Source organism: Neofelis nebulosa, chromosome 11, assembly GCF_028018385.1.
Source record: "Neofelis nebulosa isolate mNeoNeb1 chromosome 11, mNeoNeb1.pri, whole genome shotgun sequence".
Taxonomy (NCBI): Eukaryota; Metazoa; Chordata; class Mammalia; order Carnivora; family Felidae; genus Neofelis; species Neofelis nebulosa.
The window spans coordinates 31,868,228-31,892,355 of NC_080792.1; the positions used below are offsets into that span (position 1 = coordinate 31,868,228).

A 24,128-nucleotide genomic window follows, 5' to 3' on the forward strand; every position below is an offset into this window, starting at 1 on the left:
CATTACTGGAAGTCCAGTGTGGGCTAAGCATCACTGCTTGCAAATGGAGAGTATATTTCTATCTTTCTTATAAGAAAACTCTCAAAGAATAGGATTACTGCTTAATTATAAGGTATAAAAGATTCAGTATCTAACAATGAAACCATTATTATGCTTTGCAAGTTCAAAGAGTCATGTATTTTGAAAAGAGGCTATTAATGTTTTAAGAAAATTCATCCTTGCAGATACCAAAGGGAGCGGCTCTTTTAAAGTTAATATCTAAAATGAAACTTACAATGATTTTATAAATGCACTTCATGAAATTTTTAAAAAAATGTTTAATTAAGAAATTCAGGAAGTATGGGCTTATTCAAATCTATTAACAAATTTATTAATCTTAAACAATCAAGAGGTAAAGTGTACATAACACAAACTGAATGTTTGTTGACTGCAAACATCTCCTTTTGTCCCTGACTTGCAATACAAAGGGGATAAGATGTGCTAATTAAATTTTCTTGTTATTTGAATAAGTGACATGAACTTATTTCTAAAATTGTGGTTCAAAGTATTTGTAATTCTTGGATTAAAGACAAAAGATATTGCTGAAATGAACTGTATTTTATAGCAGTTTTTTTAATTTCCCTTTTGTCTATACAATAATTACATGTGAGCAATCTCAAAATTGTACTTACTCCATTTTTTGCACAACTCTCTTATACCTTCTATTTGACAATTTTCTTCTGTTCCCTATAATCCAAACTCAATTTTTTTTTAAATCCCACACAATTCCCCAATTCAAATATTCTTCCCTGCCACTCTACTCTATAATAAGTTTCCCAGTCTTCAGTTTCTTGGCATACAACCTGACATTTCACTATTTTTCCACAGAATGCCTTATATTTCTTATGTGAATGTTGTATTTTTCTTATGTTTCTTCATGTGAATGTTGAAGTTGCCCTACTATGAAACCTAGAAACAAAGAAGGTAGTGAACAACCATTTACTGATACAATGGAACCTATATTTTTAGAATTAAAAACGCTCCCTAAGCTACACTCTGCATGTTCCCAATGCTTATTTGTTAAGCCCTTATGATATACTTGGTTAGAGCTATTTTCACTTACAGTTAAAAGCACAGTAATGATGAAATATTTTTAGTAATAGTTTTTGAGTAACGAAAACAATAAGACATACGTAAGTAAAGATCAGTATAGACATTCCAATTATCTGCTAAATATTTCATATAATTTATTTTTTCACATTCAACTGTTAAGATCTTAGGTTTCTGATGATAGGAACAAAATTTAGCTAACTAATGAAAGGGGGGCAAAACATATCTATGTAGTATATCTGATTATATAGTCCATTTCTATTCAAGAAAAACTTTTAAATGATCTTTTCATTTTTCCTACACTTATTAAAGCCAATAAAGGATCTATTCCCTGCAATATTCTTTTCTTCTGCAGAACTGTTTTAATGTCTAAAACAGAACAGAAACCCTTTATAGATTTTTTAAAAACCTAAAAAACGGCCTTTGATATTAATTCTAAAACTTTTTTGTGTAAAATTTTATGCTCTTAAAAATTACTGAAGACCCAAATAAGTCTTAGTTGGGTTACTTCTATAGATATTTCCTGCATTTTAAATTAAAACTGAGACCTTCCAAAAATATTAATCTAAAAATAAGTGAACATCTTAACATTTTTTAAGAATAATAACTTTTCTAATACAAAAAAATTAATAAGATGAGTGGCACTCCTTTCATTTTGCAAACCTCTTTAATGTCTGGTTTAATAGGTGACTGCTAGATTCTCATATTTGTTTCTTTCTACTGTGTTATTTTGATTTAAGTAAGAAGAGAATCCAGCCTCTAAATATATACAAACTTTTAGAATTTTAATAACGTTTTCAGATAATTATGGATAGTTTTCTTTGATACTTAAATTCTCAGGCCTACCATCCAGGCTGCATCAGAAACTGAGCCTGGGGCCCAGCAATCTATAGTTTAAGTTGCTCTCCAGGTGATACTGATACAAGACAAAGTCTGAGGACTTCTGATCTACTTTACATTGACTAATACAACTCTTATTGTTAGATCACTATGGAAGAGACAGTGGCAAGGTGAATCACTTCAGTGAATAAAAACTCATACTTGATACCAATGGTTACTGTTTCTCTGTGTTGTGCAACCCCATTACTTTTAAATTTGACACCTCTTTTGTTCAAGGGGTCACTATAAAAATGTCCTAACTTTTTATATCTGGTTTATGGTTGCTAGTCTATGGTGGAACTTGAATGCTTTAAAGTTCATTAAAAATTAACCTCCTCCAAATTATGTATTGCAAAACAAATACAGTGTCTACCCAACTTTAAGAAATATATCACCTGATAAGAAAACTTACATAAAACAAAGTAATGTCCTAATCTACAGTTTTACTTCAATGAATCAAGCTTTGCCATATAAAAGGTGATAAAAAAGGAAACAGATTGGTTTGTCTCCACAATCTGACCTAAATCAATCTAACCAACCTATGTATTACCTGCAAAGGCATTGATTATTTCAGCTTCCAGGTATTTTTGCTGGAATGCGTACTTTTACTGGAATGTGTACCTCATAGAAACCCAGCACATTCTTCATACTAAGTTACTTTCTCCGTGATGTAATTTTCAGCTCCTTAGGCATAAAGAGTATATATAGCACTTTATCATTTTCTATTACTTCTAATGAGAGGAAACAATGTCCTTCTAAATACAGCACCAGGGCACCTGGGTGGCTCAATTGGTGAAGCAACCTTTATTTCAGCTCAGGTCATGATCTCATGGTTGTGAGATTGAGTCTCACATCAGGCTCCACACTTGAGTATGGAGACTGCTTAAGATTTTCTCTCTCTCTCTCCCCATCTGTCCCTCTCCCTCTCTCTAAAAAAGAAACAAACAACAACAACAAACAAACAAGAAAAAAACCTAGCACCTTTTAAGGCACCATTAACAATTTCTTTATGATAGGTTTCATTAAGTATAAGAAGACTGCCAGGGGCGCCTGGGTGGCTCATTTGGTTAGGTGATTGACTTCAGCTCAGGTCATGATCTCATGGTTCGTGAGTTCAAGTCCCACGTTGGGCCTGTGCTCACAGCTCAGAGCCTGGAGCCTGCTTCAGATTCTGTGTCTCCCTCTCTCTCTACCCCTCCCCTGCTCACACTCTGTGTCTCTCTCTCAATAATAAATAAATGTTAAAAATAAATTAAAAAAAAAAAGACTGCCAGATTTCTGATACTGAAAAATTCAAGAAATTTTCAAAATATCATATTTTTAATAATGTCTGAAAAGAAAATTATTCACATGATTGTGAGTCCTTGTCATTATCTAAGCATCTAAAGTAATGATTAATAGAGACTAAGAAAGTATTTATGGATTAAAAAGGGGTGGTCTTATGTGCCTGATTCTCTTTTGCATACATCAACAGAGAAAAAACAAACTGGTAAATACTACTATGTCTATAGTCTACAGTAAAAATAAGTTTAGGCAGGAAAACAGATTATTCTAGAAACTCTAAAGATGGATAAAAATAACATGAAAAAACTTCATTTGTTCATTTTATTTAAAAAAAAAATTTTTTTAATGTTTATTTATTTTTGAGACAGAGAGAGACACAGCATGAACAGGGGAGGGGCAGAGAGAGAGGGAGACACAGAATCTGAAACAGGCTCCAGGCTCTGAGCTGTCAGCACAGAGCCCAACGCGGGGCTTGAACTCATGGACCGTGAGATCATGACCTGAGCCGAAGTCGGACACTTAACCGACCAAGCCACCCAGGCGCCCCATCATTTGTTCATTTTAAAAGCATTTACTAGGTGCCTACCAACTGCATAAAACATTTTACACCCCTTTCTCTCAAGTCCCAGGGAATAAACAAGCACATTAAGAAAGTAAATCTATAGATTTCGGTGTGCCTGGGGGGTTCAGTCGGTTAATTGTCCAACTCTTGAATTTGGCTCACATCATGATCTCATGGTTCATGGGACTGATCCCCGCATCAAGTTCCACACTGTCAGGGCAGAACCGGCTTGGGATTCTCTCTCTCTCCCCCCTTCTCTCTGCCCCTCTCCCACTCTCTTTATCAAAATAAATAATTTTTTTTTAATGGCAAGTTGGGGTGCCTGGATGGCTCAGTCAAAGTCTGACTTTGGCTCAGGTCATGATCTCATGGTTTGTGGGTTTGAGCCCCACATGGGATTCTATGCTGAAGGAACCTGGAGCCTGCTTCAGATTCTGTGTCTCCCACTCTCTCTGCCCCTCCTGTGCTCACACTCTCTCTCTCTCAAAAATAAAATAAACATTAAATATTTTTTTTAATAAAGTAAGTCTATAGATTTAGATTTTACAGTATTTTTAACCTACCAAACTAATTAACTTAAACACAAATAGCTTAGGAAGCATCACCATTTGAGTAGTAACTAAGTTCTCCCTATGGAAGATTTTGAACTACTGTGTTATACCCTAAGAAAAAAATAAAACACTTAAACAAACATATTTACTTTCAAAATATCAAGATTTACCTTAAAACAGAAAGAATAACATTAAATCCATGATAAAATTGACTGTTTCTCTCTCATAAACCTTCCTACACTACTAAAATAAAGAGCCAATCAAAACAGAATTTAAAAGGCAGTAACTGAAAGGAGTTTGTATTTTTAAGAGTGGGAAAAAGAAATTTTTGAAATACATTAGTTATATTTTTATCTCTAAAATTATGACTGCAAATAAAAAAGCTACATAAGCCAAAAAAGGAAGGCATTCTTCTTTCTTGGTAGTAAACCAACAAAGAAAACCATAATAGCTAGCCAGTCCTTAAGAAATGTTGACTATATGCTCAATACGTACAAAACCTTGCCCACATTATCTCATTCAACTCTCACACACCACAGGCAGAGAGGTTCTATTCTTATGGGCACATTCAGAAAAGAGACTGAGTCATAGAGAGAGACAACTTACCCAAAGTCACCCAATGGTGGAGGGGCAATTTAAAACTAAAGATGTTTACTTTAGATCCTGACACATTAACTCCTATGTGAGACTGTTCCTCAGAATTAAAAAAGGATGTGCATCAATTTGACATAAAGTTAAAGAATGATGAAGAAAAGTTTCCAATTAGGGAACAATGACTTTCTTACCTTCAGGCTTTGTGACAAAAGGTTCAGAGAGCATTACTCTGAAGTGCTGAGACAGACAAAGAGTCACCACTTCTCTCACTGTACAAATGGACAGCTCCAGATTAGAAGAGCCATCCTCAGGAACTACAGGGAACTTTCCATTTACTACAGATATCTAGCTCCTTGTTTTCATTTATGAATGTTTTTCACTTATTTATATACTGATATAAATGTTCATTCTGTTATAAAGTCTGCAAATCATAAACAATAAAGTTTTTCAGTTATACCAGTCCTGGTTTTTCCCCTCAAATTTTAAAAAATAAACAATAAAAAAATTTTTCCCCACAGTTGAGATAAGCCCAAATCAGGCTTTGAGTCCTGTCACAATCAAATAACCTGAACAAACTTCTGAAAGCTTCCTCAAAGGATACCAGCTCTGAAAGAAATTCATGTTTCCAATCCCATTCTAGAGCTTAAATTTTTAATTTCTTGCCCAAATAATGCTACATCACTGCATTGATAAGTGAAATACCATTCACTCCAAATTTGCTTCAGGAAAACAATGTTATAAGTGACCACAGGGCAATACACTGACAAAGGAATTAACAGACTGTCACATTTATGGTGGACACACAATGCCCTCTGCTGGACAAGCTGAGGATACTTCAACCAAGCTAAAGTATCAACACACCAATAAACCCAGGCAAAAAAATTTCTGGGAAATCTGTAATTGAATCTCATATTTTGCCTTTTTGCACATTATTGTTGTATACATTTTGAAATTCTTTCTATGCAGTGAAACATTTTCTTCCACACACTTCTAAAGTTATCAATCTAACCCTCTTGTGTCTCATCTAAGTTTACAGGTGGAACAGTGTGTTGGGGGCAAATCTCCAAGAGATCCCCAATAAAATGAAATCTAAGTATCTTCCTCCTCTCTGCTCCATCTCTCGTGACAAGGAACTGGGCACAGAAGAATCAGTGGAACTCTACTTACAATTCCAAACCACTTTCATCTGAAAGCAAAGTCATGGATACTACACCTGCTCAAGCTGGCAGATAAGAAGACAAAAGGTATTTTATTCTGAAGAATGGAAGCAATGTTACTTATAATAAAAACTGCACCATCAACCCTGAGACTGGAGAGTTACATAAGAGAATCTAAAGTTTTAAAGTTTTAATACGTCACAGTCTGTGCCTAAGACATAGTGGATCCAAAATTCACAATGGAGGAGCTTCATGATACTTGAGGCATTTTTTAACTACAAGTTCTAAGGTGTATTTCCTGCAATGAACCACATTCAAAATTCATGTATATAATTTAATATGTAATACTTGTCTAAATTATACAAAGTCTAATTATATCACATATGTAAAAACCACTTTGAAATATAAACTGTCAGTAAAAAATGACTATAAACACAAAACATTTTAAAATAAATTATTACAAATTTTTAGAGGTTGAGGAATACATCATACTTGCATTTGTCCTGATATAATTGGTATTTCCTTATATAATCTAATTTCATTAAAACTAAACTTGAAAATTAAAGGCATTAATCCTAGCAAGTAAGACTTAAAATGCTAAATGTATGATATCAATAATGAAATAATTAAAGACCAGTTAAGAAAAAATAACCAAAAGAAATGCCGTTTCAAAAGAAAGAGAACATGTCTCTCATCTAGCACATTGTAAGTTTTTGATTTTTAAAGTCATATTTAGAGCACCCTCTAGTGGAAAACTGGTGACAAGATGCTTAAAACCTGCTTCTGAAATTTTATATTCTATTTCCATTAAAACAAATTAATTGTGAACTGGACCACAGAAGTGTATTAAATAGACTCTGATTTCCAAATCTTATTTTTAAAAATCCCCAACACACACACACACACACACACACACACACACACACACACACACACACAAGACAGAGCAGTTCTCAAAGTCCAAAAGAAAAAGGTCTATTATTTATCAATTTCCAAAAGAAGAGACAAGGTATGTGACAAGATACGTGAAAATAACATTATAGATGTAATGGCACTCTATACATTAAATAATTGCATTGTAGTTATAAAATAATTATAAAATAATTTCAATACAAAAACAAACAGAATCACTTTGGTACTTTGATTCTTGTGGTTAAAAGATTCAATTAAAATATAAGAGCATTAAGGAACAACACAGGAAAACTTCTTCCAAATTAAAATTCTCTCCAAATACACCATAACATTTTCTAAGTATCCTCTGCTACACTGGCAAATTTGGCGAGAACCTCCACAACATTCCGTGGTCCTAGTTACTACAGGGACAGCCTGGCCTTGACACAGACATGAATCCCACATGCAAATTCTGTCACAGATAATTTTTCACACTAATATATGAAATTCTAGATTATGTGAATTAATAATTATATATTAATAATTAGACTACATTTGATATATTAAATTACGTTTGATGTGTTAAATTCTCGGTATCACAATCTGGAGGAATACTAACAAAACAGAAAATGTTCTTACCTGAGAGACCATTTTAAGAGTAATTTAAAATCTATTTTCTGTGGAAGACTGAAGAAACTTGAATTATTTAGCCCAGGGAAGAAAAGACTACACAGAAGAGAAGAATTATTTACTCATTCATTAATTCAACAGTGATCTATCAATCACTTTAGCTAGGTGTTGTTCAAGGTTCTGGAGGAATGGTAGCAAACTGGATGGACAAGGTCCCTGCTCTCATGGAACCTGCATCCTGAATGGGAGAAGATGATGAGAAGATCAACAAGCTCCATGAGGACCTGGATTTGTGTCTGTTCTGTTCATTTTGGTATCCCCAGAACCCAGAACAATACCGGACACACAGCAGTTGCTCAATAAATCTTTGTTTTATCGTACAAAAAATGATAATAAATTTGGCTGGTGGTAAGTGCTTTACAGAAACCGAAACAATAATAGAGAGTAATGGAGAAGGGTGGTGTGGCAAGTACATTTCAGAAGCCATTTCAGATCAGAGAGTTAGAAAAGGCTATTCTAAGGAGATCCCACTCACACTAGACTCAATAACCAAAGTCAGATTTGCAAAGATCTGAGAGAAGAGCTTTCCAGAAAGAAAAACAAGGGCATTAGTCTGAGGCAGGAATATTGACATTACACAATCAAATTGGTCAGTGTGGGCAAGCCACAAGCACCACAGTAAAGAGTTCAGATTTTATTCAAATAGTTTGGGCAAAAGATGGTAGTGGCTTCAAATGGAGTCAAAGGAGTGGAAATGAAGAGAGTGGATAACTTCATGATCCATTTTGGAGGTGAAGAGTAGACAAGATTTGCTAATAGGTTTGATATGTGAAATGAGGCCAAGAGTGGAATTAAAAATGACTCTTAAGCCTGGGGCTTAAACAACTGGGTGGATGATGTTGCAATTTACTGAGATGGGAAAAAATTAGGTGAGGAGCAGGTATTATTAAGCAGGTAGTGGAGGAAGGGAACAACGTTTACAACTGACCATATAATTTGGAAGTCAAGTAAGTGGTTGGATATTTCAGTCTGAAGCTTAATGAAATGGACTAAAGTACAGTGCTGTAAGTTTGAAAGTTGTTTGCTTCAAGATGGTGTTAAAGCCAAGGGGCTAAATAATTATCACGAAGAGGGGGATGAGAATGATTATTCCATGGAACTCCAAGGGGAAAAGCAAAAAATTAAAGACAGGGGTTAATGTGAGCTCATTCTAACAGTTAGAGCTGTAAGTAAGGAAGTAAGTAAGTAACATTGTAAGTAAGCAGTAACACTAACTCAACTGCTTGCATACATTATTATGGGCTTTCCCCCAAAGGTGGCATTTTCAGAAGGAAGAGCGAGAAGACCACCCATAGAATTACTACTGAAGTGATTCTTTGTAAGGAATGGGAGTTTTGGGGGCACCTAGGTGGCTTAGTCAGTTGAGTGTCCAGCTCTTGATTTCAGCTCAGGTCATGACCCCGGGGTCGTGAGATTAAGTCCACGCTGAGTGTGGAATCTGCTTGGGATTCATTCTCTCTCTCCATACACACACACACACACACACACACACACACACACACACACACACCTCTTCCCCTAGCTTGTGCTCTTAAAATAAATAAATAAATAAAAATTAAAAAAAATAAAGAATGGGAGTTTCTTTCAAAGGTACCATATGAAGGGACTTTTAAGACTATATGATTTTTCAGGGGTGCCTGGGTGGGTCAGTCAGGTAAAAGCATCCAACTTTGGCTCAGGTCATGATCTCAACAGTTCGTGGGTTTAAGCCCCGCATCAGGCTCTCTGCTTTCTGCACAGAGCCTGCTTTGCATCCTCTGTCTCCCTCTCTCTCTCTGCCCCTCTTCCACTTGTGGACTCTCTCTCCTCCCTCTCTCTCTCTCTGCCCCTCCTGTGCTCATGAGCTCTTTCTCTCTCTCTTTTAAAAATAAACATTTAAAAAAAAAGACTATTTGACTTTTCTTCACTTATGCAATGTGCCTACCACATTTTGCAACTTATTTTGTTTTATGCAACTTATTTTGTTTTACTAAGCAGATTCCACAGTAAAAATCACCGGCATATAAAATATATACATCTACTGGTGGCCATGATTTGATACCTGTTTTTGTTAGCAAAAGGTTATCCAGGTGTCTGTCTCCAACTCCAAGTATGTATGTAATCACGCAATATCCAGCTGCAAATAACAGTTAAAAAATTGTGAAAACACATGCAAACCAGGTCAAACATACAAATGAGTATAAAAGCAGTCTGTGTTACTTTCATTTCAATTTAATTATTATTTTTTGATTTATCACCCAAATTCTCAATTGTGTCATTTTCTTTGACTCTATGAAGAGTTTATCAGTTGAAACTCAATATAAATTGCTATTTGCATGAGAAATAATATCTTGTAGAATTTTGTCAAATTATAAAAGTCATTTCTATCAAAAGTTAATTCAGGCTTCAGGAACCTTAATTATAATATGATTCTCCCATTTCTCATTTCAAATTGGACACATGTTACAGATGACAGCAGAAAAAAAGAAGTGTCTACAGAAATACACATAATAAAGTCAAGCATCCCACAACCCTATTATCTATAATAGAACAAAAGTAAATGTAGGTTTAAAAGAAAAATCTTTGGAGAAACAATCGTGAAGTGCCAGCAGATAGAAAAACAATTAAATTCACTTGAGTGGTAAAGGCGCTTAAGAAGTTCACAGCACAATCTTCTAAAGTATTAAGAAAAATTACATGAGCAGGGCTAGGGGCAGAGTCACTGGCTCTATCTTTATTCTTTTGCCTTTCTCTTCTAAAAAGTCTGGAAACCTGTCATGTGTTGAAAATGCTCAAATAAAATTAAGCAAATATCACCTTTTTGAAGATTATTTTTTCCATTCTATTTCTCTTATTATTAATGTAACAAGAAACATAACTTATAAACATACACATGGCTATATCAGTATTTACAAAAGCATGTTTATTTCAGTTAATATGTAGGAAAAAGACTGGACCACCTGTTAATGACCAAATTAATTTCACTGGATTAATCATTAATTATTAATTAATTAATCATAGTTACAACTTACTGAAAGCTAGTCCCTTAGGTAGGCACATTACATTCATCATCTCTAGCCCTTAATGATGCCAGTTACGTATTGTAACTATCCTTCTAATGAAAATATCTCAGGCTCCAGAAGTTAACGAGATTGTCCAAGGTCACTAGGCTGGGATTTGAACCTAACTCTCACTCTAAAGTCCTTGGCTCAAGCCACTTCTGCATTGTATAACTCCTGTTCCCCAAAGTGGCTATTTAGACAGATGCAACACTCAAGATATTTAAGTTCAAGTGTATTTGTTTAGAATAACTAACCATAGACTAATTACAGGTGAAATTATACATTTTATATATTTCAAAATGTATCCATATGTACAGAATGAATGAAAGCACACTATTACCCAAAAAATGCTTCTAATCATATTATTGGTCTACTAACAATTTTCACTAAACTGTAACAAATCAGTTATTCTCAAAATATAGCCTGCAGTGTGACAGGAACTACTAGTTTGTCTACACACTATCTAATCTGTTTCTTCCTTAAAACAAAACCAGGATCTGGGAGACAAGACCATGCCTAGGTAAAAGACTGTATTTCCCAGCCTCACCTGCACTTAGGCACGTCCAGGGAACTATAAGCAAATGTAGGTTTGTGATGAGCATGTTTAAAGATGGGGCTGGCTGAGCTGGGAAGTGAGCCTTTTAGGTTTCTTCTCCTGGTTGACTGGACTGCAAACATGATGACTGCATTTGCAATAGTCATTTGGGACCACTGGGAGAAGGCCAAGAGAAACACAAAGACCTTGGTTGGCCCTAACATCCATAAGCAGCTAAAGCAACTACAATGACTGACATCTGGGCTTCTTACAAAAAAGAAAATGACTTGTGTGTGTCCATCACTATAGATTATGTTAACTTCAGCTGAATACAATTGTTGACACATTAAGTGGTCCACTGGGGGACTTGAGGGCCACTTACATAAAGGGTGAGCAAATACAGCTTGACGGCCAAAGTGGGACCTCCTCTGTTTTTATATTTTATAGAGTTTACTGGAACTCAGCCACATCCATTCATTTACCTATTTCTTGAGCACGACACTGGCCTGGCTGAATGGGTACAACAGAGATCATGTGGCCTAAAAATCCTAAAATACTTACTATGAGGAAGGTTGTAGGAAGAAACTGATTTGACTCTTGCTAGGAAACTGCTCTTCAAAATGATGCACAGACTGGCAGCATCACTCACCCTTAGAAGCTTCTTAAAAATGCAAACCCTTAGGGCCCACTTCAGTCCTGCTGCATCAGAATTTCTCGGGGCAGTGCTAGGAAGTGATTGCTATACACACCACAGTTTGTGTACTCCCTTCTGCTTTAATGTACTAGAATCCCCTGGGAATCCTGTTAAAATGAAGATTCTAATCAAAACATCAGGGGCAAGGCCTGGGATTCTGTTAATACAAACAAGTTCCCAGATGAAGCCAATGCTGTTGGTCCAGGGATTACAGTGGGAATGCTGGAGTGCTGCTGCTCTAAAACTGCTGCAAAATATGCAATCCACAAACGACTAATGGCCCTCCACTCCGACATTAGTGAGCGCCGTGCTAAAGGAAATTCATAAAGAGAACATGTAAGAACTTAGGACACCGAGCTCTCTAATACATGAGTCACTTAGCAATCTGGCTGCCACTCAATACTTGTGAAGGATAGAAAACTCCTGATAATGTGCATCAGAACATTGTTAAAACACTGGCAATTTTCCAAAAGAACATCACTGTGTATCAATATACTTGAATTGTTGTATGGTGCAGCTTATCTTTTGGTTCATTATAAATTAGTTTGATCATTATTTACTTTGTTTCATTGTTTAGCTGCCTCTACAGAGTAATGATTCACATGTGTAGCAACAGTACATTTGACCTAAAATTTTTACACAACTAGACATGCCATGAATTTTGCCTGTTTCTACTGACAAAGCAAGATGTTTTTATATACTACTTTCTATCATCATGTTTGCTTTTACAGTAATTATTACTGGATTATTTTCCAATGGAAATGGGAAATGTATGGGAAAGAGCCTTTACCCTGCCTCAGTGGGTTAAGGTCATAAATATGTTTAAGGGTCATTTTAATAGATGTTTTTTGTTTTTTTCTTTTAAGGTTTATTTGTTTTGAGAGAGAGCGAGTGAGTGCACGAGCAGGGGAGGGGCAGAGAGAAAGAGGGAGAGAGAATCCCAAGCAGGCTCCATGCTAATAGCATGACACAGGGCTCAATCCCACAAACTATGAGGCCGTGACCTGAGCCAAAATCAAGAGCCAGACACTTAACCAACTGACCCACCCAAGCACCGCTGTTTTGTTTTGTTTTGTTTTGTTTTTTAAGTCAAGTGAGATAACATATGATCTTCTCTCTTTCATATGTATATAAATGGGGGAGGGGGGTGGTGAAATCAGGGTGTCCCAATAATTCAAAGTATCAATGCTTAAGAGACATGAATTTCCAGCATTTCCAATGCTGGAAAAGACATGAATTAAGAGTCAGATGATCCCCAGAAATTTTTAAAGCACAGATAACAGATTCAGAACAATATGAAATGGCACAGAGTAGATTGTCCAAGAGAATTTTGTCAAAAGGATGTTGCCCGTTAGTGTTTTGAGCCCATATGAAATGCACAATATCTTTAAATTGGTATTATAATACAACTTTGATGTAAAATTCAGAGAAATATTAGAGAACCAAATGATACTATCTCCCTTTACTTAGCAAAAATATATTTGTAAAAATAATTAATGTTCTATTTACTTGCATGAAATATACTTGATACCTTGCATAATCTGGAAAAAAACTGTCACCAAAACTATTATCACTTTCTTCTTACACTCTGCCAAAAATCTAAACCTTTGCTTTCTAAAATGAAACTTATACATACATCTATATGATAATGTCCAACAATCAGATTCTAGTACAAAGTAGCAACTTATTGATCACTAAATCCTCTAATGAAAAACTCAAATAATGGCTTTCAACCTCCAATATACCAAACACCCTAAAATACAAATGATTATTTTGTAACACAACAAGGTACAAAGGAAAAAGAAGGCTATTCAAAATAAGATGAAGAGAAGGCTTGCCATCAAATCGATTATCAGGAAAGGAATAAAAGTACAATTTTGGGGAAAGAAAGGAGCAAGATCCAATTTGAACTGAAGTATCCAAGAGGTGCAATTAATTAACTTATTTCTTTATTTTTGAGAGAGAGAGAGAGAGAGCGAGCGCATGAGCATGCAGGAGAGGGAAAGAGGGAGGAGAGAATCTTAAGCAGGCTCCACACCCAGCACGGAACCTGACCTCAGGACTGTGAGATCATGACCTGAGCTAAGTCAAGAGTCAGACGCTCAACTGACTGAGACACCCAGGTGCCCCAAGAAGTTCAATTTGAAATGGCTATTTTTTTATATATGAAAAACCCAGTCATATTTTCATTAGGTCTTGGAAAAAAATAGAACATTACATAAAAGACATTTTATGTAATAGAACATTTATGTAATAGAACATTACATAAAACAATTACGACATGCAACCATAATATACTGTTCCAGTAATTTTACTAAGAGTGAGCAGGGCTTTCAAAATTTTAGTCAATATTTATAGATAGTATGTGTGTGTATATATTTCAAGCAGAAAAAGTTAGCATTCATTTATTAAATAGATTCATGATGTTAAAAAGTTTTCAGTAATTAGGCATGGTGGACTAAAGAATAGCCACACATTCTTTAACATGCTTTTCACTCAAGGTGGGAACTATAACCCCTCCCTTTGGGTCCGGGCAAGCTCTGTGAATGCTTTGACCAAGAGATTATGACAGAAATGACAAATGACCAGCTTCCCAGTCCAAGCCATCAGAAACCAAAAATTTCTACTTTCTGTTTCTTAGAATACTTCCTCTTGGAAGCCAGCTCTGAGAACCCCAAGCCACAGAGAAGCCACGTACAGGACACTTGACAGACAAGTCTTGCTATAAAAGACAGTATGAACGATGAACTGTCATGTGAATGATCTTAGATGTCCTGCCTAGTCTTTAGATGATACGTAATTTTTTCAGAACATAGAAAACAAGAGTTGAAGGTAAAAAAAAAAAAAAATAGGAAAGAAGAGAAAGGGGAAAAGGAAAGAAGAAAAGAAGGAAAGCAGGGAAGGAGAGAAAGAAAAGAGAAATACAGAGTTGGGAGAGCAAGGGGAACTAAAAGAAATAATACATTTTCTCTAGAATGTTTCAATAATTTTTTTTAGTCTTTAAATCTAAATACACTGTACATGGTCATTTTTAAGGGAGAGCACAGTTACACATACCACGTTATATTCCTTCAGTAAAAATACAATTAAAACCATAAAGGATTTTAATATACACATACATGTTTTATTTCAGTGCTTTTAAAGTTCCCAGCAATATTACATTTTCTTTATACTTCTCAGCCAACTAGATGTACTTCTTTATATATCATCTAGTATAAATTTGGGAGTAAATTATGTTGTCTAAAATAATCTGGAATACTACCTCATAGGAACATTGTGAAAAATTTTTAAATGTCATGTATAAGAATCAGTTTATAAGCCATTAAATGATATGAAAGTTTAATACAACTGTTACATGTGTCTAAAGTCCCTTACCTACTTTGCCTTAGGTATAAATAGGAACTTAAAACAGGAACAACTTATATACCATATCCCATCCAGGGCTAACTCTAGTGTCAACTCCTTTACTAACCCTCTTTTAAACAATCTAGCTATTAAAAGCAAAAACAAATAAAACAAACAAACAAAAAAGTGCTTAAGAAAATTAAAAAATCCTCTAGAACATAAACTTCATGAGGATAGGTAGGCATAAATGGTCGAAACGATATGAATTAATCCCTCTGGCATTCTACTACCTACTTACTTCCCAGAAGGGACCATAAAATAAAATATCATGAGAGGCATCCTCCTAACATAGCTCTTGAGATTTATCTAAAGCATAATTATTGCTGAGACTTTTCCCACAGTCTCTTTAATTGTAGTTACTCAAACACAGGGAAAATCTTGGAGAAAATTAACAGCTTCCAGGAAGAGATAACTTGTAATAATAACACAGTTAACTGATTGCAAAGATACATTCACCAAAGACTAAACAGAATTTATACCTTGTTAATTACTATTATGTCAAAATATTAATTGACTTCTTCTATCAGTATATCTTTTAGTCATCTTCTTATAGAGAATTGAAATGTTATGATCTGAATGTCTTTGTGGCCCCCAAAATTCACATGTTGAAATCGTACAGCCCAATGTAATGGTATTAGGGGGTGCTTAAATCATTAGGGTAGACCCCTCATGAATGAGATTAGTGCTCTCTAAAAGGAGAGTCCACACAGCTCCCTAGCCCATTCTGCCAGATGAAGATACAACAAAAAAGTCTTCTCCCCAAAAAGGGCCGTCAACTGACCAAGTAGGTACCTTATCTTGGACTTCCAGCCTACAAGCCACCTAGTCTCTGGTATTTTGTTAGAGCAGCCCACATGAATTAAGATAAAATCCTACAATGTACTAATGTGTATGGATATAGCAACATCAGGATAGCCTATTTCCTTGACTTCAGTGCATCAGTGGAAACTAGAGCTTGAAAAACTTACCACAGCTTTTAACATAAGTGTCCATAACTTCAGCACTGATTCCATTTGGTCCATTCTCACTCGGTGCATATTTTCTAAAGAAGTTCTGAAAAGATATAATTTACATGTTTACAAACTCAATACAATCCTTAACAAATCAGACATTTTGCAATTGTAAAACATGACCAAGTGCCTGGCCTAATGTTTAGTTAATAATTATAAAATGTGGACTTTAAAAAGTATATTCTAAGAATCAGTCTTACTACTGTGCTTGCAGACAGTTAAGATAAAAAAAAGTATGCTGCTACTTTTACACCTTAGGGAAAACATTAGATGAAATGAATTTACTTTTATTTCTCTATACTCTATCACTTTTTTTTCACTTTTCTTCTGAATGTAAACAATGAGGGGGTTTTTTGTATCATACATCCTCCTTAAAGTGAACATGAGTTATTGAAATTACTTTTTGAGTGTAGCTACTGAAACACTGTTAGCATTAACAAACTTCCAGTTATAAATCAAATAAGTCAAGGGGATATAAACTACAGCACAGGGAATATAGTCAATAATATTGCTTATAATAACTATGCGTGGTCACAGACGGTAACTAGATTTATGGTGATCATTTCATAATGTATGTAATTGTCAAAATCACTGTGTTGTACACCTGAAAATAATATAATACTGTATGTCAATGATACATCAATAATAATAATTTTTTTAAAAAGCTCAATAAAAATGATTAGAAAGTGCCAATAATTCCCAGGGGAAATTGATGGAAAGATAAATATAAGAGAGATACTAACTGAACAAAAGAATTATAGGGACACAATACATGCACCAGAGTGTCCAAAGAGTCTGGAAACAGTGGGGAAAATAATGTTTTGTTTTCTTTCTGATTACCAACTAGAACTATTCCCTTACATGTAGATGTTAAAGAAAAACAGAATATACTATTTGAAAACACAAGTAACATGCTGTTTAAAAAAAAAAAGTTTACCCTATGTTTCAGCTTTTCTGAACACCCTTGGGCTTGACAAAGGATCTATGCCTAGAATATATAAACAACTCCTATAAATCAATAAGACCCAAACAACCCAAGAGGAAAATGAACAAAAGATGTAAATAAGGACTCCACAGAAGAAATGCATAGCCTACGCATATATTTTTTAATGTTCAACCTGTGATAATTAGGGAAAACTAAAACTACAATTCCAAATTTAAAAGTCTGACAATATTAAGATTAGGCAAAGATGTATAGCAATGAGAAACAGAATAACTTCCCAAAAACAACTATTTTAGAAAATACGTTTTAATTGTCTACTGAAGTTGAACATGAGAATAACCTCTGACTCAGCAAAACTATTTACACAGATCAGACATGAAACCAGGAATCAATATACCAACTGCACTGTCCTTATTTTATCAAATCACAATTGCACACAGCAACGTAATAACTGATAACTTTATTAAATAATAATTTCAGTTAGAAACTATATTAAAGCTCTACATACACTTCACCTCATTTTCAGGTACTAATCCTAGAGGCAGAGACTATTAAATTATTATCCAAATTTCAAAGATGCAAAAACTGAGATCTAAAGGGTATGTTAGGAGGTCAACACCTCCGACAAGTTTGTTAGATGGAATCATAGACTCAGCATATGGTTGTACCACAAGTGACACTTATTAAAGCAAAAGTATACACAGTAGAATCAGGACAGGGAAAATACACAGGCAAAGTCTGGAGAAATCCATGTGTCAGCCTCCTGGCTCTCTTCTATGAGGGAATATGCTGAGCATACTACTTTTCTCCAATGCCAATTAAAAAAAAAAAAAAAAAAAAAAAACAACGGCAGTAATCTGGGTGCAATGTTTCTGTCCAGGGAAGCCCATTATAGACTCAGCACTCAAGGTTTTTACTAGGGACTGTTCATAAAGTCACCCTCTGTCTAGCAACTGTTAAAATTCTAGAAGGAAAGCAAGTTGTTCACTGTAAACCAAATTATTTGTACAGTCTAGGCACACTGAACCACTCTTATCAGAGAACACAGGAATAACACACTGAAAGCCAAGTTCTCAGATACCAGTCAAAGGCTAACTTAGCAATCAGACCTTTCTAAAGGTAATAGCCTCAGGTCTGCTCTGTTAACTCTTCTGTGCACAAAGGGTTAAGAAGTGACTCAAGGTTACACAGTTGGAAAACTGCATAGCAAAACATCAACCCTAGGCAGTTTAATGTTCTGAGCCCCAGCTATTTTCTTTTCTTTTTCTTCCCATTCCTCCATCCACCCCCCTGCTGCTAATGTTCTGTTTGTTCTCTATAGTTAAAAGTCTGTTTTTTGATCTGTCTCTCTTTATTTCCTTTGTTCATTTGTTTTGTTTCTTAAATTCTGCATAGGAGTGAAATCATATGGTGTTTGTCTTTCTCTGACTAGCTTATATCACTTATCATTATACCCTCTAGATCCTGCCATGCTGTTGCAAATGGCAAGATTTTATTCTTTTTTAATTGCTGAATAATATTCCTATGTGTGTGTGTGTGCAAGCGTGTATCATCGATTTTTTTTTTTTTAAGTTTATTTAATTTGAGAGACAATGAGCATGAGCATGGAAGAGGCAGAGAGAAATGGAGAGAGAAAATCCCAAGCAGGCTCTGATCTGTCAGCTCAGAGTCCAACTCGGGGTTCAAATTCACAAACCGTGAGATCATGATCTGAGCCTAAATCAAGAGTAGGATGCTTAACTGACTGAGCCACCCAGGCGCCCTAGTATCTATTCATCTATTGATGGACACTTGGGCTGCTTCCATAGTTTAGCTATTATAAATAATGCTGCAATAAACACAAAGATGCATATATCCCTTCAAATTCGTGTTTTCATATTCTTTGGGTAAATACCCAGCAGTGTCAATTACTGGACCACAGGATAGTTCTATTTTTAATTTTTTGAGGAACCTGCATACCGTCTTCCTCAATGGCTGCACTGGTTTGTATTTTCACCAACAGTGCACGAGGATTCCGTTTTCTCCACATCCTCACCAACAATTGTTGTTTCTTGAGTTTTTGAGTTTAGCCATTCTGACAGAAATGAGGTAATATCTCACTGTGGTTACGATTTGCATTTCCCTGATGATGAGTGATGTTGGGCATCTTTTCATGTGTCTGTTAGCCATCTGGACGTCCTCTTTGGAGAAATGTCTTATGCCCATTTTTAAATTCAATTATTTGTTGAGTATTGAGTTGTGTAAGTTCTTTATATATTTTGGATACTAACCCTTCATCAGATATGTGATTTGCAAATATTTTCTCCCATTCAGCAGACTGTCTTTTACTTTTATTGGTCATTTCCTTTGTTTTACAGAGCTTTTTTATTTTTATGTAGTGCCAACAGTTTATTTTTGCTTTTGTTTCCCTTGCCTTGGACATCATCTACATACAACATCTAGAAGGATGTTGTTACCAGCTGATGTTAGAAAAATTAATGCCTATGCTCTCTTGTAGGATTTTTACGGTTCCAGGTCTCACACTTAGGCCCTTAATCCATTTTCAGATTTAAGAAAGTAGTCCAGTTTCATTCTTTTGCATGTAGCTAACCAGTTTTCCCGATATCATTTGCTGATGATACTTTTTCACATTGCATATTCTTGTCTCCTTTGTCAACGATTAACTGATCATGTAAGTGTGGATTATTTCTGGGCTTCTATTCTGTATTAATGATGTGTATGTCTTAATTTTGTTCCAGTACCGTATTGTTTTGATTACTACAGCTTTGTAATATAATCTGAGGTCTGGAATTGTGATAACTCCAATTTTGCTTTTCAAGATTGCTTTGACTATTTATGGGGTCTTCTGTGGATCCATACAAATTTTAGGACTGTTTGTTCTAGTTCTATGAAAAATGTTGTTGGTAGTTTTTTAAGGGATTTTCTTCTTTTTTTTTTAGTTTATTTACTTTGAGAGAAACAGAGACATCATGAGTGGGGAAGGAATAGAGAGAGAAGCACAGGGAGACAGAATCCCAGGAGGTTCTGCACTGTTAGTGCAGAGCCTGACGCAGGGCTCAAACTCACAAAACTGTGAGATCATGATCTAAGCCAAAACCGAAAGTTGGATGACGCTTAACTGACAGAGCCACCCAGGTGCCCCAATGCTGTTGGCGTTTTGATAGGGATTGCATTAAATATGTAGAATGCTTTGAGTAGTATAGACATTTTTTTTAATGTTCATTCATTTTTGAGAGAAAGAGAGACAGAGTGCAAGCAGGGGAGGGGCAGAGAGAGGGAGACACAGAATCCCAAGCAGGCTCCAGGCTCTGAGCTGTCAGCACAGAGCCCAACGCGGAGCTCGAACTCACAAACTGCGAGATCATCAACTGAGCTGACATTGGATGCTTAAGCAACGGAGCCACCCAGGCGCCCCAACTAGCATAGACATTTTAACAATATTTGTTCTTTCAATCCATGAGTATGAAGTGTCTTTCCATTTTTTTGTGTCATCTTCAATTTCTTTTATCAGTGTTTTGTAGTTTTCAGAGTACAGGGGTTTCACCTCTTTGGTTAAGTTTATTCCTATGCATTTTATTATTTTTGGTGCAATTATAAATGGGATTATTTTCCTCTCTTTTTGCTGCTTCATTATTAACGTATAGAAATGCAATAGACTTCTATACCTTGATTTTGTAGTCTGCGACTTTACTGAATTCATTCATCAGTTCTAGTAGTCCAGTATCTCTGATGAACATGGATGCAAAATCTTAAAAAAAAAAAAAAAAATTAGCAAACCAAGGGGCGCCTGGATGGCTCAGTTGGTTAAGCATCCAATTTCGGCTCATGAATCCATGATTTCATAGTTTGTGGGTTTGAGCCCTGTGTCAGACTCTGTGCTGACAGCTCAGAGCCTGGAGCCTGCTTCAGATTCTGTGTCTCCTCTCTCTCTGTCCCTCCCCCATTCATGCTCTGTCAATCTCGCTCTCTCTCAAAAATAAACATTAATTAAAAATAATTTTTTTTAATTTAAAAAAAATTAGCCAACAGAATCCAAGAATACAAAAAAAAAAAAAAGTCATTCACCACAATCAAGTGGGATTTATTCCTGGAATGCAAGGGTGGTTCAATATTCACAAATCAATCAATGTAGTATGTCACATTAATAACAGAAAGAATAATTTTTATTCTTAAAATTATCTTTGCATCATTTTTATAGATGCAAAAAGCATCTGACAAAGTACAACATCCATTCATGATAAAAAGAAAAAAACACCTCAACAACGTAGGTTTAGAAAGAACATAGCTCAACATAATAAAGTCCTTATATAAAAATCCCACAGTTAACATCATAGTCAAGGAGGAAAAACTGAGAACTTTTCTCCTAAAGTCTGGAACAAGACAAGGATGTCCACGCTCACCACTTTTATACAACATAGCACTGGAAGTCCTAGCCACAGCAATTAGACAACAAAAAGAAATAAAAGGCATCCAAATTTGTAAGGGAGAGGTAAAACTTTCACTATTTGCAGATGATGTGTTACATACATAGAAAACCCAAAAGACTCTAGTAAGCATGAATGTTTAACTACTGCAAGTGACTATTCCTTAAACCAAAGAACAGTATAACCACTTGCTTTGCCAAGAAATGAGAATAATGCTTTTCTGCAAATCTAAACTCCATACTGAATTACATGCTAAACTGGGAAAGACAAAAACACATTTTAACAAATATCCCCTGTCAAGTCCCTCCTGTATTAGCTTTCATTTCAGGCATATCAGGTTTTTTTGTGTAAATTACATACATTCTTCTTACACAGGAAAAAAGAAAGTCATATTTAAATTGGGGTGCCTGGGTGGCTCAGTCGGTTAAGCATCCGACTTTGGCTCAGGTCATGATCTGGCAGTTTGTGATTCGGGCCCCACGTCGGGCTCTGTGCTGACAGCTTGGAGCCTGGAACCTGCTTCAGATTCTTTGTCTCCCTCTCTTTCTGCCCCTCCCCAGCTCGTATTCTGTCTCTCTCTCTTTCAAAAATAAATAAAACAATAAAAAATTTTTTTTAAATAACACAAATTAACCATTAAGATGTGATAAGAAATGATCCATGTCTATAAAGTGTAAAAATTTTCAAAGACACACATGGCATAATCCTAGGAACTGCTCACCTATTCCTATATTAAAGGACAGCAACAAGGTTGAAGGGGAAAAGAGGTGTCTTAAAAACAAATGAGCAAAATATGTGCGAGCAAGAGCATGTAGTACTGTTCTGAAGAACCATAAAGTTGGAAATAGCCAAATGTTAATTTGTAGTTAAACACACTGTAGAATTTCCATAATTTGGAATATAAGATAACTATAAACTAACAAACTTTTAAAATTTATTCCCACTCCTCTGGGGCGCCTGGGTGGCTCAGTCGGTTGAGTCTCCGACTTTGGCTCAGGTCACGATCTCACGGTCCGTGAGTTCAAGCCCCACGTCGGGCTCTGGACTGATGGCTCAGAGCCTGGAGCCTGCTTCCGATTCTGTGTCTCCCTCTCTCTCTGCCCCTCCCCCGTTCATGCTCTGTTTCTCTCTGTCTCAAGGATAAATAAATGTTAAAAAATTTTAAAAAAAAATAAAATTTATTCCCACTCCTCTATTATGTGCTAGGCACCGTTTAAGGAACTAAGCATCTGTACATACTAACATGGAAGAATTTGCAACTTTTAGTATTATTCACTTCTGAGAAAAGGAAAACAACTCAAGGAAAGAACAGTGATAAAATGAAACATGCACCTTTAACTCTACACACTTTTTATGAAGATTGAACTTTTTAAAACGATATTATATTCATGAATTGCATAACTCATTTAAAATTGGTTCTGTACCTGAATGCTTCCTTCTGTATCAAGAACTTCAGCAACAGGAACTGACTGGATAAACTGCATGAAGCCTACACAGAAATACATGCACTGCATTAAGCGCAACACTGGTTAAGCAATAAAAATAATAAGGGTTCTACTAAGAATAACCTTCATTTTCAAATGCATACACTGCATACTCAAATGACTTAAAGAGTCTGTAAACAATATATTAAGTTTAGACTGGGATTTGAGTCATAGGAACTAGAAGTAAACTCTTCTTTCAATTAAACTGACTTAATCTGTATGTTTCTCCAGGGCAATTTCTATTACTGTATACACAGAAAAAAAGTAATAGCTAAGCTTCTTAAATATGCACAAACATTTCTTTCTGTACTTTTATAACATATGCCAATTAAAAATATTCCAAATTTAAAATCACTTTAAGAACTCTGAAATTATGTAATATCAATCAACTAAGCCTAAAACTGAATTATGTTCATTGCCTTTTTTATCTAATACTCCATGTTCTGCCATTTCCTGGAAATGACAGAAGTATAAATCCCTTAAACTACCAAAAAGGAAGAGGACATTATGAAAAATCAAAGTTGAATGAAGGAAACTACCGTATACTCCTTTAAATAAGAAATGTCTCATTCATTCTTGTATCACAAACAGGGAATAGTGTGTATCAGTTCACTTAAAAGATATTTACTGATTTTCTCCCATGCAATAATAAGTTTGCCAATAAAAAACAGAGCTTTGACCCTGCCTTTATACACTGAAGAAGCCTGCAATTTTTACTGGAATAAATATTATGAATAAAAAGGTACTGTGAAAGAGAATAGTGTAGGGAGACCTAAATTACCATAGAGATCAGAGGGCATCTGACATTTGAGCCATGCTTTGAAGGACAGTGAAAGTTAATAGGTAAAGCTGTGAGGAAAGGATGCTAAAGGTAATGATCATAACATAAATGAAG

The 24,128-nt window shown here is 35.4% G+C and overlaps 1 protein-coding gene across 1 annotated transcript in view; it reads right to left on the reverse strand.

The window, feature by feature from the left end:
* Positions 1-24,128, reverse strand: part of PIK3C3 (phosphatidylinositol 3-kinase catalytic subunit type 3) — a 144,386-nt gene that overhangs the window by 30,168 nt on the left and 90,090 nt on the right. The window contains exons 19-21 of the mRNA XM_058692240.1: positions 23,174-23,238; positions 16,341-16,425; positions 9,739-9,813 (exon numbers count right to left, since the gene is read on the reverse strand). Of these exons, the coding sequence (XP_058548223.1) occupies positions 9,739-9,813; positions 16,341-16,425; positions 23,174-23,238 (225 nt within the window). The remainder of the gene's footprint in view (positions 1-9,738; positions 9,814-16,340; positions 16,426-23,173; positions 23,239-24,128) is intronic.